Here is a 15542-nt window from a genome sequence, read left to right as displayed (position 1 = left end):
ACAGGAAGCAGCTCACCAGTTCTTTTTGGTACCACATATCTTAAGATTGCATGTGCATTACAGCTAGGCTGCATTACACTACACTATTGGTACTATGCAAGAGTCGGGACCTAATGCACAACCTTGCTGAAGCAGAAGGAATGAGCGAACAGCATAACTTATGTAGCTGACGTGCAACCTAGCAGGAAATGTAAGGGAGCCATAGTAAACTTGTATCATGAAGTGATAATGGGGCACATGTATGCAATAATGTACCACTTGACTGAAACCGCTAGAACTATTCATGTCAATGAGTTGTTACAAAATAGCTTCAGCTGACAGCAGTTCATGTTTCGAAAACTCCATCTGAAATAACTTTCATATGATCAAGTGCTTTGTTCTTTGTACCATAAAAAAGTTCATTAAAATACCCCCCCAGCGTGGCTAAAATAATTACCACAGATTTCTATGCTCAGACTCCTGCTAAATTTTAAGGCATAGCCCCCTTCAAGCAATATAGTAGCTTAACAGCTTTTAGTAGATGCTCTTTTTATTTCAATTTAGAGGAAAAAAGATGGGAATTGAAATGAAAAGGAATAGTGGGTGGAACGTGCAATTTCCTGTTACTCTGGCAAGCTTTCATTGTAAACACTCATCCCAGTATAATTTATTGTATCTTTTAAGTTAAAACAGCATGTAGAATCCCAGAATTTATTATCAATGGGTTGCAAGGATGTCCCAGTACATTTATTCGGGGAAGCCGTGTATTCGTTTAACAGCTAATTCGACTCAAGCCCCACATTTCAGCATATACAAAATTATGGTTAAGCTATCAGTGTCACAAAGCATAGATCATGTTTGGACAGCAATACTATTGAACCAATGGTATGTTAGTCTTAGAAGCAGCTATTTTTCTCCAAGAATTTAGCCACCATAGAACAGGGTGGCTCAATGGAAATTGTCATTACAATGCAATCAAGTACTGTTACAAACCGCTGTTGAGGTGGTTAAGTTGATAAGAATGAAGTGTGGACAAATGCACCGTCCATGATGACTACACTAGTCTAAACCATCATGGTAAAGACATGCATAAAGTAGTGCCACATTTCGATCTTGTGATACCCGAGCAAGGCTATTGTCGCAACCCCTACTTTACCAATGCCTGCATTAGCAATTTCCTGCCAAAATTACACCGCACAGACATGACAATTTAGTGCTCACCGACTTGATAGCTGCTAGCTAGTGATTTGAAGCATGCTACCAGCCCAACTTTCTTGTAGAACAAAGAAAACACACTGATTGCTTATATCCTGTAGAAAACCAAAGCGAGACCACACTGTAGCTCTGTCGTTTTCGGGTAGATGAGAATCTCTCCTATTCAGGAAATAAATGAACTATCTTAACTCAACATCGTGAGTCACCCATGCACACATTAAATGGTTTGTTTGATATGGTTGCAGCACGGCATCAGTCCAGAGACAAGTCAATGTCAGCTGTAATCAAGCACTTGAGGTGTACCTGTCTTCACCTTGTAACTGGTTTGATCTTGCACTGGCAATATGGCTTTGAGTTACAAAAAAGATTAAGCAGGAACAATCGATGAATTGAAAGTCAAAAGCTGAGCACGTCGTATTATTTTGACCACGACGCCGTGTTAGTTGCATGCTTGCTTTCCTGTTGCAAAACGTAAAAGTCCCCTGATATCGCAGTCACATGGTTTTGCATGTGTGTATGTATGACCGATCCCTGAAATAAAATTTCAATGTTGAAAGATAACACTTGCGTTATCTTTTGCACTTGTGTCTGTTTGTCGTTTCTCGTGTCCTCATTTCCTGCTGCACTACACTGGAAACCTTTCCTTCAAGCGAAATGCTCCCACTAGACAGATAAGGTATGCTTCTACATACACTTATAAGTAAGCTCTACTGGTCAATAATGCAAGGCACATGGGTGCTGCGACATTTCCCTGCCTCCAGCATGCCCTCCGCAGAAGCATTTGCCAGCTAGCTCTCTTTAACTTTGCTGGAGTCGTGTTTATATATACATACACCTAGTAATATTAATGCCTTCAAGATCAGCCTGAGCTAAAACCCACCGTAGAACACTAGCAAAGATACACTGCACAATGCTGTACGAATCGGTACGCAGAAAGATTTGACTGTAATACCAACAGGATGGGTGAAGCTTCCATTACAGGCCTCCAGACTTGGTGCCGGTGAGACGCAGTTCGTGTTAGAGTAGTTGACGAACCATTCATGCTATCACATGCTCAGAAAGCGAATGTAAGCGCTTCCTTGCGCACGCTCAGCTGCAACAGCGTAAACAGCCACCCACGGGCCCCAAGTCATGACACAACCACACAAACGCGAACGCAGTGGCCCGCACAGTAGCTTGATAAAAAGGCAGCTCTCAATGGTGAGTGTGACGCAACCATCGTCCTCAGATGTCTCGTTTGTTCACGCAACGTTACACAGGTGGCCTGGCCTGAGGTACACGCTGACACATTGTGAGGAATGGATGTGTGGATAGAACCTGTGGGGACGTTCCACTCGAGACAAGGAAAAGCCGTGTCACATGACGTCTAGACCCTCACCCACCATACTCAGAAACAATAATAAATGAAATAAAAATAAGAAGAAATAAAGGGACATAGACGGCATCTTATTCCAGTGGGCGGGGGGGCTACTTTTATGAAGAAATGTTCACCAGTAATAAAGATTTAATGTCGCTTTGACAATGTCTCTAACAGTGTGTGCTTCACAAGGTGGGGTATGCATTTAGAGCATTCCCCCAAGAGCAGAGCCCATTCTTTAAAGTTCATTACAAACCTGAAAAAATTTTAAGCTGTGCTGCTTAAACACAAACTGTGGTACGTGCATTTTCCAATTCCGCATGAAAGCACCGTTAACGAGGAAAATTACATCCGGCATGACCTTTTCATGTCACAGAAGCACTCTCAGCCCGGTAAATTACGAAGTAATGCGTCCGTGCAATATCATATGGCTTTCCAACAACGTCTTCGATCACACAATCTTGGCATAACCTATGGGCACGCCACCAATGACGTCATCAATCACATCTTGTCATAACTTATGTTCACGGAGATCTGCGAGCACTTGCAGCGTCACAAGAGGCTGTTGTCACGCATACGTCGACCTTTATCAATTGGAATGTTGAGTTATTGCTTCTCATTATTGAAAAGTCAGCGCGCCTCTTGGCTCCGACAGTTGTGACATAGATAGCGCAGAGAGCCAAGGTATTTCAAAACAGAAGCATCGCCTCGTTTAACGAGCTCGCAAAAGCCAGCAGGATGCTAGCCAAACAGGTCTGACAATGAGAGTTCACGGCCCGAGTTCATAACATATGTGCATGTGCCCACATGAACAAACCAAAGAGTAGCAACAGCAGAACAACACACCGTCCTGATCACAATGGTTGCCACACTTCAAAGTGCGATGCGAGCTGATTTTATGTTCTTTTCTTGCTTTGAATCCCTCTGAAATTCTTAACAGCCACTCAATAGATGAACTGCATCTCCTAAACCATCTTTCCCAATGTCCTTGCTTAAAAAATCATGATGAGAAGTGCGTGTAAAACACTCTGAAAAGAGCTGGAAAACGACAACTGGAATGTAGAGAGGCTGCTACAAACTAGAGTTAATGAATGTGAGATGAGTGCCTTCATTTCACGTGTAATTAAATGCCATTTAGGTGCTTGAAGCGTGAAACGATCATGAACAAATAAAGATACTGTTGTGTGACACAAACGTCTTCAGTAAAGGTCATCGTGCTAGTTCGCATGAGCAATAAATCTACGAGTGCTTCATGTGTCAATACAGCAAATTTCCAACACCGTGCCTGACACCGTAGGTGTTAGAAAAGAATTTAAATTCCAGCATTTTATGTGCAGAAACCACGATATGAATATGACACATGCCGTGGTGGGAGACTCCACATAAACTCTGACCACCTGGGGTTCCTTAATGTGCTCCTGGATATAATGTAGTGAAGAGAGGACGACGACGAAACATACGAGCAAGCTAGCAAGCAAGCAAGCCACAGTGTCAAGAGTAGCAGGGGACTCCAGCTCACGCTTGCCCGGATATTGGCTGCTTGACGCCCACCGCTCTCCGACGCCCTACTCTATACGCCTGTTGACATTCCCTGCAGACGCGTCAATAAACCACGTCACAATAAGTACGCTGTGTTTTTGTATTTCGCAGTCATCGAAACGTAGTCACCAAGGAAGGGAATCCAACCCACAGTCTCCTGCTAAGCGACGCAATGCCATGTCCTTATTTCCTTCACAATACTAAGCAATCCTCGAAGGAGAAAATTACAAAAGTGTTTCTGCACAAAGACGGTGAGGAAATGCTTGGAATGACACCAGTGCCGTAGGTGTTCCACACAGACATGGCAGCGTCAATTCTTACGTTACGTGCAACCAACTAGCTAGCTTAAGTTACCGCTAGAAAATTAGAAGCGCCGCAACACATCAAAGCGTTCTACCTGATCATGCGAAACTTGAAGTTTATCAATGAACCCATCACAGCAGGGCTGTTGCGAGTGATAAGCCAAAACAAAATGCCTGACAACGTGCATTCTGCCATGTGCCTATCACGAAATCTCACTGCAGCAGGCTTGTGGCTTCACTGACAATAGGCGGGGGTTAGCGCCGGGCATTTACGGAGCTGTCAAAGCAGCAGCTCTGGTCCGAAATAAAACAATTGTACAGTATCAGGACGTACAGCTGCGGCTCAGTGAAGTCCCAAGTGGCCATGCCGCAGGGGTCGTCACTCCCCACTTCCTAAATGGCCTGGGTGCCAGAAACTATGCAACGCGGTGACCGAAAACAATGGCCGCTGTGTTGATACCAGTCTCGTAGAAAAACTGTGACAGTCCAGTGGTATGCGGCCCCTCCGCTAGTTGTAATTGGAATGTAGTGTTGATGGTAAGCAACAGCAGAAAACAAAGAGGCAGGGATAACAGCAATAGACAACTCACAGCTTTTGTAATCCTCATGCACGAGAGAAGCGAAAGGTCAATGAACAGATGTTAAAAGGCAGCTTTAGTTTGGAAGCTCAGATTTAAATATGCTGCATCAATATGAATTAAGTTTGTTGTATTTAGAATAAGATAAGTTCAGGTCTAATGACTGCAAGGATCAGTTTTCCTTTTCCGGCAGTCAATGTTTTTAAAGAAGCTTTTTTTTTTCTAGACTGCGAAATTATAGGTTATTTCAAGCGTCAAATTTATACAAAATGTGCAGTGAAAGATGATATTACAATGTCGTAAACAGCATTCAATAATAGCTCTATAGCAGGCACAATTGATGTGTTGTACACTGGTCTCAAGTATATTGTTAATTAGCAATTAGGACTGTAGGAAAATGCTTGTAAAGATTGTAACAATTCCATGTAAGCTGTGAACTCCCACATAAAATTTATATGCTTTATATGTGCCAACAATATAGCAATTTCTTTTGAAGAACTGCTGTACCTGTATGTAATGCATAGTAATGGAGTTGTATGCTTAGTACTCCTTTTTTTTTTAAAGCTTATCTAATTTTGCAAATATTTGTAAAAAATTTCAGGCCCTAAATTAAGATTCTGCTTCTTAAGTCATAAAGATGTAAGTATTGTTTAAATAAAGCGAAATTCATTTAATCAATTTATCATGAAAACATTTCTGTTTCACATGAATCTGAATGACATAACTGTGATTGTCCCCAAGCTTAATGTTTTGCAGGCATGGCTGGTTATGCTAATAACCAAGTGCAAGTGCTGCCAATCACAGTGGTGCAGCGATCGCTGATCACAAGATGCAGCGTGACTGTGTGGTGTGAACACAGAACTATGTTACCCTGTCAAGATGCAATATTTGCGTATTTTCATGCATGTCAGGAGAGGCAGTGCCTGAAGCTGTTTACAACCATAGCAAAGTTTGCAACGAACTGTATCACTACCACTTGTGTACCGAGCAGAAGCAGTAACTCATGTGGCAAATGGGATATTCTAAAATCGCAAGTTGGGTCACTGACAGGGCTAATACGCTTATTTGTCGATGTAGCCGCTGTGGCAGGGAATCCAACCTATGGCCCCATGCTTAGCAGTGCAACGCATGTCCTTATTTCCTTGATAATTACTGCGTAATCCTTGAAGAAGGAAATTACAAAGGTGTTTCGATGTGAAGACGGTGACAAAACACTAGCACTGACACGGTGTCAAAGGTGTTCGGCTTAGTCATAGTGGTGTCAATTCTTACATTATGCGTGACAAACTATAGCTAGCTTAATTTAAGCTATTGCTAGAAAATTAGAAGCATCGCAACATCAAAGCCTTCCACCTAGTCATGCGAAACTTGAAGTTTATCGACGCACCCATCACAGGAGCGCTGTCGCGAGAGATAAGCCAAAATAAAATGAACATCAATGTGCACCCCGCCACGTGCCTATCACGAAATCTCACTGCAGCAGGCTCATCCAGGTTCACTGACAATAGGTGGGAGTTAGCGTCAGCAAACGGGACATTTTAAAATGGCAAGTTGGGTCACTGACAGGGCCAATACACGTATTTATTGACTAAACTAATATAACCACTTTTATACCAGGTCATGTGCTGTTCTGTTAAACACCTGATAGATTTACGCTTGAGAGGCCGTTTGCGTCTTTTCCTCTACTTCCTCATTGCCATCTTCCTCAAGTCATTGGACTTGAAGGCGCATGTGACCCTATCTCATCTCTGAAGTTTCAGAACAGCCACAAGCTGGAGGAGCCTGTCATTGGTCAATTTTGTTTTTCCTTTGGAAGCAGCGCTTTATCGTTTCGTCAAAGAAGGCGATGCTTTCTTTCTTGCAACGCTGTGGATGTCAGGTGGATAAAAAAGCATGACTATGCTTTCTGGCAAGCCAGGTCAGTTTGAAACCTTTCTGTTCAACTGCCACATTGTTTGGACACCAATGTAGCTCCACATTTTTCTTTTTTTAGGCTTGATGCCGCTCTTGTTTAACAAAGCTTTGTTTTGCAGGCTTTGTCAGAAATGGATCGAGATTTAAGATAGCCGCTGTCTACCTCCACTGTCAGTTTAGCTGTCAAATGGCGAGTATTAGAACAGTGACATTACTGGCAAATGAGTTTGCCAACCAATCTGTCCTCCTCCCTCTACGATATACTAGTCTCCAGACCAGCACAGATAGGACAGTGACCACCCTCGAAAAGCTCTAATCCTACGATAGTTATCAACGCTGATTTCATGTCTTCTCGAACAGACCTTGTGTCTGCGTCTATTCTTGAAAGAGCGACTTCTTCAGAAGTCCCCAACTAACCGTTCCAATTTATCGTTCTTAAAAAAGAAACAGTTCGATGCACTGCTGTGTGGAGTTCTGTAAGTGCTTCCCTTCAACGCAACCTTAGGCGCAACATTGCAGTCACGAGAAGACTTGCACGCGGATCAAGCTGGAAATGGAGTGACAGAACGAGAAAGTCAACGCACGGAGAGGGTATAGAGAGAGGAGCGCGAACACAGACAGAGTGATGCAAGCGGCGCATTTTTTGGCAGTCCATGCCTCCTTTGCCACACCACGTGAGCACATGCATGTGCCAAGTCCGTTTTCTGTAACGGCTGCCAGCACAAGAAAGAACTAACAGACCAAGTCTTGGCAAAGTCGCTTTTGTCACACTTTGGTCACGCACGTGGGCTGAACGTGTGACGAAAGTGTGACGAGAGCCACGGGTTTTCGGGCAACGACTCAGACGCGAGGTGCAACCTCCCGCATTGTCAGCTGAAATCTTTGTAAGGTGAAAAATAGAATGATTTGAGGTATACGGAAGAACAGAGGAGCTAAACCCCTCACGGTACTTTTGACCTCTCTAAAGGATCACTACTACACAGGTTGAGTGCACATCTGGAAAAACATAATAATGTGCTAGCATAACTGAAGGGGTAAGGGAGATCGGTAAGCCAGGAAGAAATGCTGAACCTCAAAGCATGTGGCAATACCACTTCGCTAACAGTGGTGTCCACATCCTATTTCCTCAGACCACTGACTCAAGGTTAACAGGAACATAGCTTGAATGTCATACCTTTTTCATAGCGCAAGTAACATGCACACGTGACAGTGATTGTGCATGTGACAGCTGGGCGAGTTGGTAACGATTCACACTGGACGTACGTACAACATGAGGTTGGATAAAGAAGTCCTTGTCTTGTGCATGCATCCAGTATACATCGTGACTACCTATCAAAACAACACGTTTCCAAACACCCCATTGTGAGAGCAGGTGGCATCAACTGTGATGCCTTATATCTTGGGGCTAATTAGTAGTCGTCAAAGTTTAATGACCCCAAGGAGTGCACAGGCTACAAGATGCATCCCTGGAGCACGCTTCGTATTATTTAAAACACGTTGTGTTGTTTAATATGGACCTAAAGTTTGGTGCTTGTGCCGTGGAATACCGTAGTCGTTGTGTGTTAGGCTACATTGCGTACAAATAAATTATTACGCTCCTTTCAAAAGCAAACTAAGATTCAAGTGGAGCTCGTGGAGCGATTCGATTGGAGCTCTTATGTGCTAAAACAACGCATGTATGCAAAAAAAAAAAGCGTGAAAAGTTGCGAGTCATACCGACAGATGGAGTCGGAGCTGTGTAAGATTGAAAAAAAAAAGAAAGTCAGGCATTTGCTTCCTATGGGAAGCCCATGTTTTGCCGAGGAAGCAAAAATACAGTTTTTCAAGGAATACTCAACCCGTACAAGCTTACATAGCAATGCTCTATGATGTCTCTTTCTTGCAAATATATTCCTCACTACGTTGCACAAAGAACAACTACTGTGACGACAATTCTGGAATGATCAGAAATGCATGGCAATGACAACGCAACAACAATGGGATGACGAAGCTGGAATCGCAGAAATCGAATGACCACCACAGAACCGCGATGACAGTAAGACCACAAATGCAACACGATGACGCAAAGACGGCAATGCATCACAATGATGGCATTATCATGACAAAATGAGGAATATTGTTTCTGCACGTTATTGTGGGGTATATAGAAGCAATGCTTTTCGAATACAACAAGGTATCAGAAAAAAATATTGGGAAAGTGAAGTCAATTTTTGTATCTAAGAAACAATCTTTGGATTGTTGCATATTGCAGAGCTCCAGAGCCTTTTCTTTTATCGTCTCCCTCAGCCCCTTTTTTATGCACTTTGCTGCGAAATAAAGTTTGAAGCAAGAAGTCCATGCACTACATGTCGAAACTGGCAAAAACCTTACTTTGCATAAACGCACATTGTGATTTAACAGCACAGGTCAAGTTACAAGGGCTTTAACCTTATGGGATTGGAACACGTTTCACAATGCTTAAGCATGCTGGATTCTTTCACGTGCATAGGCTGTACTCTCAAAGCAACACTTGAACATCTTTGGTACACTGAACGAGTCTACGAGCATCAAAAGGCCTAGTGATGCTAAGGAAATCTGTATGTTGGTAGAATCCATGTCGTGAAAGCATGCACACATCTGAGAAAAGGTGCACGAGTTTCAAAGGTTACTGATCCGACTGATGTACTCTACATGTCGATAGCATTTCTTCCATTTGTGCATCACCACGTCACAAACTTGTGACAGCAGTGCTGCTAGTCCTATTTTAGCTCTGACTATGCTAAAAAAAAAGTTGTATAGTATGTCTTTTTGCATGCAACCGCAGTAACGAAAAATGTTGTAGGTACCACCAAGGAAATTTATACAATGGTAGATTGCAAAGACATGACACTGCGCAATATGGCGCAGTGTGCCACGTGAGCTGCAGCAACCTGCCATAGATTTACGGGCATTGTGGTGGCATGCCTTCCTTAACTTTGTCCTGTTAGAAACCTGACTGCTTGGCAGTACCTCCGTAATTATTGCTTCTCTCATCCATCCACATTTGTGAAACCTTCTGCTGCAAATTCACGGAACGCGGGTTAAGATATTCGTGGCAGTGTTAAAGAAACTGCTAAACAGAAAGCACATACTGTGTTGCAACGCGACGGACTGTAGGCTGGCTATGGGAACCCTCATACATCCCTCTCTCTATCTCTCACATGCACACAAACACGCACACGAACACACCATGCCACAAGCACTACACTCGGGAGTGTGCTCTGAGTATGCAATCATAAGTAAATTAAAGTACATAGCTTGTTACTATGTATGTGCTAGAAGGTATATGCTGAACAGAAAGTGAAGGCACATAGTGTGTTGCAACATGATGAACTGTAGGCAGTCTGTGGAAACCTTACACACCCCTCTATCTCTCTCTCTCTCACACACACACACACACACACACACACACACACACACACACACACACACACACACACACACACACACACACACACACACACACACTACCAAAAGCACTACTATACTCAGAAGCATGTTCTGAGCATGCAATCATACGTAAAGTACATACAGGACCAAGTGCTGACTACCAACTCTAAAAGTACATAGTTTCATATGTAAAAGCTTCATATGAAACTAGTACATAGTTTCATATCCTAGTCTCATGAAACTAGTACATAGTTTCATGCACTAGTTTGATGAAACTAGCTCATAGTTTCATATCTAAAAGCACATAGTTCATATGTAAAGTACACAGTTTGTCAATATGTGCTGGCAGGTAGTTGTGCAGCCTATATTCTTCCAGAACATTGCTCCCGCCACCCGCAACACAAACACACTAACAGAGCGCGCGCGAGCGAAACCCACGCTTGAAAGTGCCAAGGAGGGCCCACGCTTCACGTGTTTTAGGAGGAAAGTCAAGAAGTCCGCGCATCACAACAACGCTCACCTTGAGCTGAATGACGGAGGACAGGTTGAGCGGCAGGGCGAGCGTGAGGCTGCGCTTGCGAAGGAGCGACTCGCTCGCGCTGCGGCAAATACCACCGCTGCCGCCGCTGCCCGTGCTGCCACAACTGCCGCTCGAGTCGTCGTCGGCTGTGGTTGACGCCGAGACGCAAGGCAACGTCGGCGACGGCAGGAGACCGCCAGGACCACGACTTGAAGACGAGGAGGTCGACGGCGCCAGTCCGACGACGTCTTTCGAAGAAGTCTTCTCCATTATATGCCGTCGGCGCACAGGACGCCACACTTTACTTTCGCTCAACGCCTCTGCCCGGGCTGCGGTGTCGTGCTGCTTCCTCCCGGAAAGGAGCCATCATTACCAACGCCTTCCATGACCAACCTTTTTTTTTTTTTCTTTTCGACAACACTTCGTCACGAATTCGTTTCGCTTTCGGCGGCTTCGCAGTCCAAGTGTTCGCACGGCTCCGGCAACAACCTCTCTGCCATACCGTAGTTAGACGAAGGAAAAGATTTCGGGTCGCTAAGCGTCAAACGCTCCCATAAAACTGGGAGAATGAAAAACGTGCTCCTCTAAGCGTGATTTTTCCGAGTCGGTGTAGTCTTCTTGACGGGGCGACAGGACTTCTCGACACGACGGTTGCGAAGGGTCTCCCCAATTCTTTTTTTTTTCTTTTTTGCGAAGTGCTTCGGTGCTTGCTTCGGTGCACTTCTTGGTGCAATGCGAAAGCGTCGGAGTACTGACAAAGACTGTCAAGGGGTTCACACTAACTTCAGTATTTCCATAGTCTCGTCTTTTCGAGCACTCGCTCCGTACATCACGCGGGCAGAAACCGAAGATAGCTGCCGGAAATCACAGACTGACGTTTTCCAAAGTCTCGGGGACGCGAGATAATAGTAAAAGAGTTCCAAGAATCCACGCGTCGACGTACGGGGTAGGGAGGTGCACGTATTTTTCTATTGTTGCCCGACGCAACGGGAGGTCGTCTGCGTGCTTGGCTAGTTCGTTGACTTTGGTTTTGGTTTCGCACCGTAGACGCAAGCGCAAAGGAAAAGCGCGCTCTCACGTCCGAGGACAAAGTCGCTGCTTCTTCATCGAACACGCGTCCTTTCTCAACACGTCCTTTTCCAAGCTGTCTTATGTGCAAATGCTTCGTGCCTCTGACAACCACACACTCACTCCCTGATTAACGACTAACGGATGCTTTTGATTAACAAAGCACTTCGTTGTTGTTGATGGTGCAGCCGAGAGCAGCGTGTCCACGTTTCACTCTGGACGTTGCGGCATCGTCAGCGTTGCTGGCGTTGACGTTTTGCCGTCTCGTTGTTGTTTCAGTCCGTGACATGGTGAAGGCCAGCGCTTGTAGCACAGTAGTCCCTCGGTTCCGAGTTCAAAGAAAGACAATAATCCACCGCTGACGTACACGTGATTCGACGGGAACCCGCACACGGACTTGTATCGCTCCAAGACAACGCGCCAATCCGAAACTAGACGTTTTTTTTTCGCGTTCAACCCGCAAGACGACGCGACAAATCCGCAATATTTGCGAAATGAGGCAGTGATTCGCGAAGACACGTTCGCACCCGTCTTAATTAGCGATTTGCCCCGTTACGTCACGATTGTCGCGGCTAAACCCAAAAACCACGACGCACAAGCGCGCACCCTCAGGACGGGCGTTTGAATAACCTACATAAAACGACAAAAAATCGAACGTGGAAGTCGCTGACGACGTCACCCGGTTTCTTTCCGCAGTCTATATAGATCAAAACCTACAGAGCTACCGAAGGGATATAACGGGAGAATCGATCGAATCCCACACACGAAAGAACGAAGGTCCGATGTGGACGTGACTACGACGTCGTCTCAGAGCCGTTTCCACGAGAAACGGTACAGAGCCGGGACCCCGTTAAGCGTAGGTGTGCCCCCTGAGTAACAACAAAAATATGATACCCTGGGCGTAGCACGGGGTACACTTGCTGCGTGCGGTGGTTTAGCGCGTATCGATCTGTCTGGCGTATGACGTAGTACGGGTGACCGACGCGAGTGGGGGGTTCTTACGCTAGAGCCGGGCTTTTCTTTTGAACGGGCATACGAGCGAAACTGATAGCTTCAAACCATGGCTTCACACGGCCCTACTCTAGTTTCGTCTCGTGGGGGTCTTAGTTTCGCGCTTCTTCTCAGCTAGTGTGTCGTCGTAAGCTCTCGAGATAAAGACGACGCGAGAGCACAGCGCTGAGTTGGCGCGATACGTCGCAGATTGTGCTTCGAGGAGGTCTCGCAGTTTAGCTTGGCGAACGCGGCACTTGCTTCACACACGCGGTTTTGTGAAAGCAGGAAAAAAAAAAAAAAAGAGCGCGTGGCGCTGACGCTTCACACTATTCTGTCTTGGGAAAAAGAGGGGGCTATTTTCCCAAGCCAATTTGTCCGACCAATTGAGAACGCAAGGTCACAGTTTCACTGAGAAGACTTATATACCCGTGGAAACCCGTTTTGAACGTATGTACGTATACGTTAAGAGCGGCGCTGAGTTGGCACAATTAGCGAAAAAATTGCTCTCACCGCAACTTCTTGGCCACTTGTAAATAGCCACTCCGGAGAAGTGCGTCACACGAGCGCTAAAACATTCGCGACCACGCCTCCTTGTAACGACGGGCTTGCGGGAAAAGAAAACCCGACCAGTGGACTGATGACAGGTTTGCAAACAGAACGACAGAACCGTCTGTGCGCTTGTCCAATTTTTCTCTCTTTTTTTTCGCACTCTTTTTAGTCGCTGCAGCGACGTCTGACGCGACCGGAAGGCTAACAGAAGGCCGGCTGTCCACGCAAAAATAAAAGCGAGCGCTAGATTGTCGATGTTGAGTAGAGGATTATCTCCGGGATTAAGAACGACGACTCGTTCCTGACCGGATCAAAATGCCGCTCCGGATGCTCAGAGAAGTGGAAAAGCGGGGATTAGAAACCGGATTTCGACTTCTTCCAGAAAAAAAATAAATAAATAACGAGCGCAGAAAGACCAATAAGCTATCTGTACGAACAGTCGTAGCGCTAAAGAAATAGAAAAAACGAACGCCGTCTAGCTAGAATCAAACGCGTGCAGTGCTCGCAACAAACCAAAACGAGGTGTATCGGAATTGGTTGCAGGTTACGCAGTGGAACGTCGCACCTTCACTTTTTCTTTGCTATCCGTGCAGATATGACGCTGGTTTCGTTGGGAATGAAGAGACTCGGGGGTTCTTTTCTTGGCTTGAAGTGAGCTTCGCCGACTGGGTCATTGCTGAGGCGGCTTCAGCGAGACAAACTCCGTCGACTTCGCGCTAGTGTCGCAGTGAAGGCGCCTCGAGGACCCAACAGGATCCGACCGGTGGCGATCGGTCTTGCCTGGCGGCACATGTGCGGTCGTCCGGGCTCTTCTAGAAGTCGCGCACGCCGTCATGCTTCCTCGATCGCTCCCTCTCAGGTTCGATAAGCTTTTTTTTTTTTGTCGAAGTTATCCTTCCTCGATCGGCGAGCGTATCACAAAAAAAAACCGTCACACAGGCGCTACCATCGGCGTCGTCCAGTATGCTACACACACGCACAAACATACACCACAGGCACGACGTCTCTAAAGGTACTCGCTAGAAAGAAGCACGGTAGCTTCGACCACGACGGGAAAGCGTGCACACGCACACACACACACACGCATGAAGCCACGCGGCCGTTGATCGGTGATCCCGACCACCGCACCACAGCCCACAGCGTCGGCTTCCCCGTCGCAACCCTCGTCGCACTGGCAACGAGGATAATGCAAGGAGGAAAAGACACGCCGTTTGAGAAAGAGAAATATAAATAAGCGTGCCGCACGAGAGAGGAGGCAATTACCTCCTCACACAACAGCTTTCTCGTTCTTGCCCTTTCTCTCTTTCATTCGCAAGGCTGCGCCGAACCTTGGACTACGAAAGTGAAGAAACAACGCCAGCAGTCAGAGCTCTGCGTCAAATTTCTTCAATCTTGCCGATCGCTGCGCCATCTACGTTCAAAAGAAACAGTCGCTTTTAAGATTACAACTAAATAAAGCTAGAACAATGGTTTACATTTCTGTTCACAGATGGCGCGACAATCCGTACACCGAAAGCTTGCACTGAAAGGCGTGGCGTTATTGAAACGCGAAGGCCGTGAGGAGTGTCGCAACTCCGTCAAAGATCCCTCTGAATCACCGCCGCCACACGCTTTTCGCATCTCGCACCCCTCGCGCTTTTTTCACGCTTTCACTACGGAGCCCAGCGCTCGCCGAGGAGAAACAAGCATCACACGAGTCAAAACAAACAGCGCGCAGCGAAAACGCGGCGAGTGCCACCGCTATGACGTCACGAGACGCAGTATCCATTTTCGTACTCAGTCGAGTGCACCGGTCCGTAGGGTATGCGGCAGGAAAGTAAAACCGCGCGGTGTTGTATAAATGTGCTCATTGTCCCAATTTGAAAAGAACGAGCCGTCCTAACAAACGAACACATCTTTACGACTAACGCGCCTTCTTTCGAGATCTCTCGACCGTGGAAGACGATAAAACGCGCGGCCGCCAAACCGAAGAATGCATGCGTGCAGACGGCATGCGAGAGTTTTAAATGTACCTTTTTTTCTTATGTAATAATAATTTTTGTTTTAAGTATACGAAAACAAATCTTACCTCCGGCGTGCTGTGAAATACGAACGGTATGATAAGTTGTACTGGCTTACCG

General features: G+C 45.8%; 1 protein-coding gene across 5 annotated transcripts in view; it reads right to left on the bottom strand.

Annotated features, from left to right (window-relative positions):
- The window catches only part of LOC119404699 (microtubule-associated serine/threonine-protein kinase 3), a 307846-nt gene that overhangs the window by 58044 nt on the left and 234260 nt on the right, over positions 1-15542 (bottom strand). The window contains exon 1 of one of the 5 annotated variants that reach the window (XM_037671343.2): positions 10813-14555. The exons of the other annotated variants lie outside the window; for them this stretch is intronic. Within the exon in view, the coding sequence (XP_037527271.1) occupies positions 10813-11082 (270 nt within the window). The 5' untranslated portion in view covers positions 11083-14555. Of the gene's footprint in view, positions 1-10812; positions 14556-15542 lie in introns of those variants that run through there. 5 annotated transcript variants of the gene reach the window in all.

This window comes from Rhipicephalus sanguineus, chromosome 9 (genome assembly GCF_013339695.2).
Source record: "Rhipicephalus sanguineus isolate Rsan-2018 chromosome 9, BIME_Rsan_1.4, whole genome shotgun sequence".
NCBI lineage: Eukaryota > Metazoa > Arthropoda > Arachnida > Ixodida > Ixodidae > Rhipicephalus > Rhipicephalus sanguineus.
This window is presented reverse-complemented; position numbering and strand designations above follow the sequence as displayed.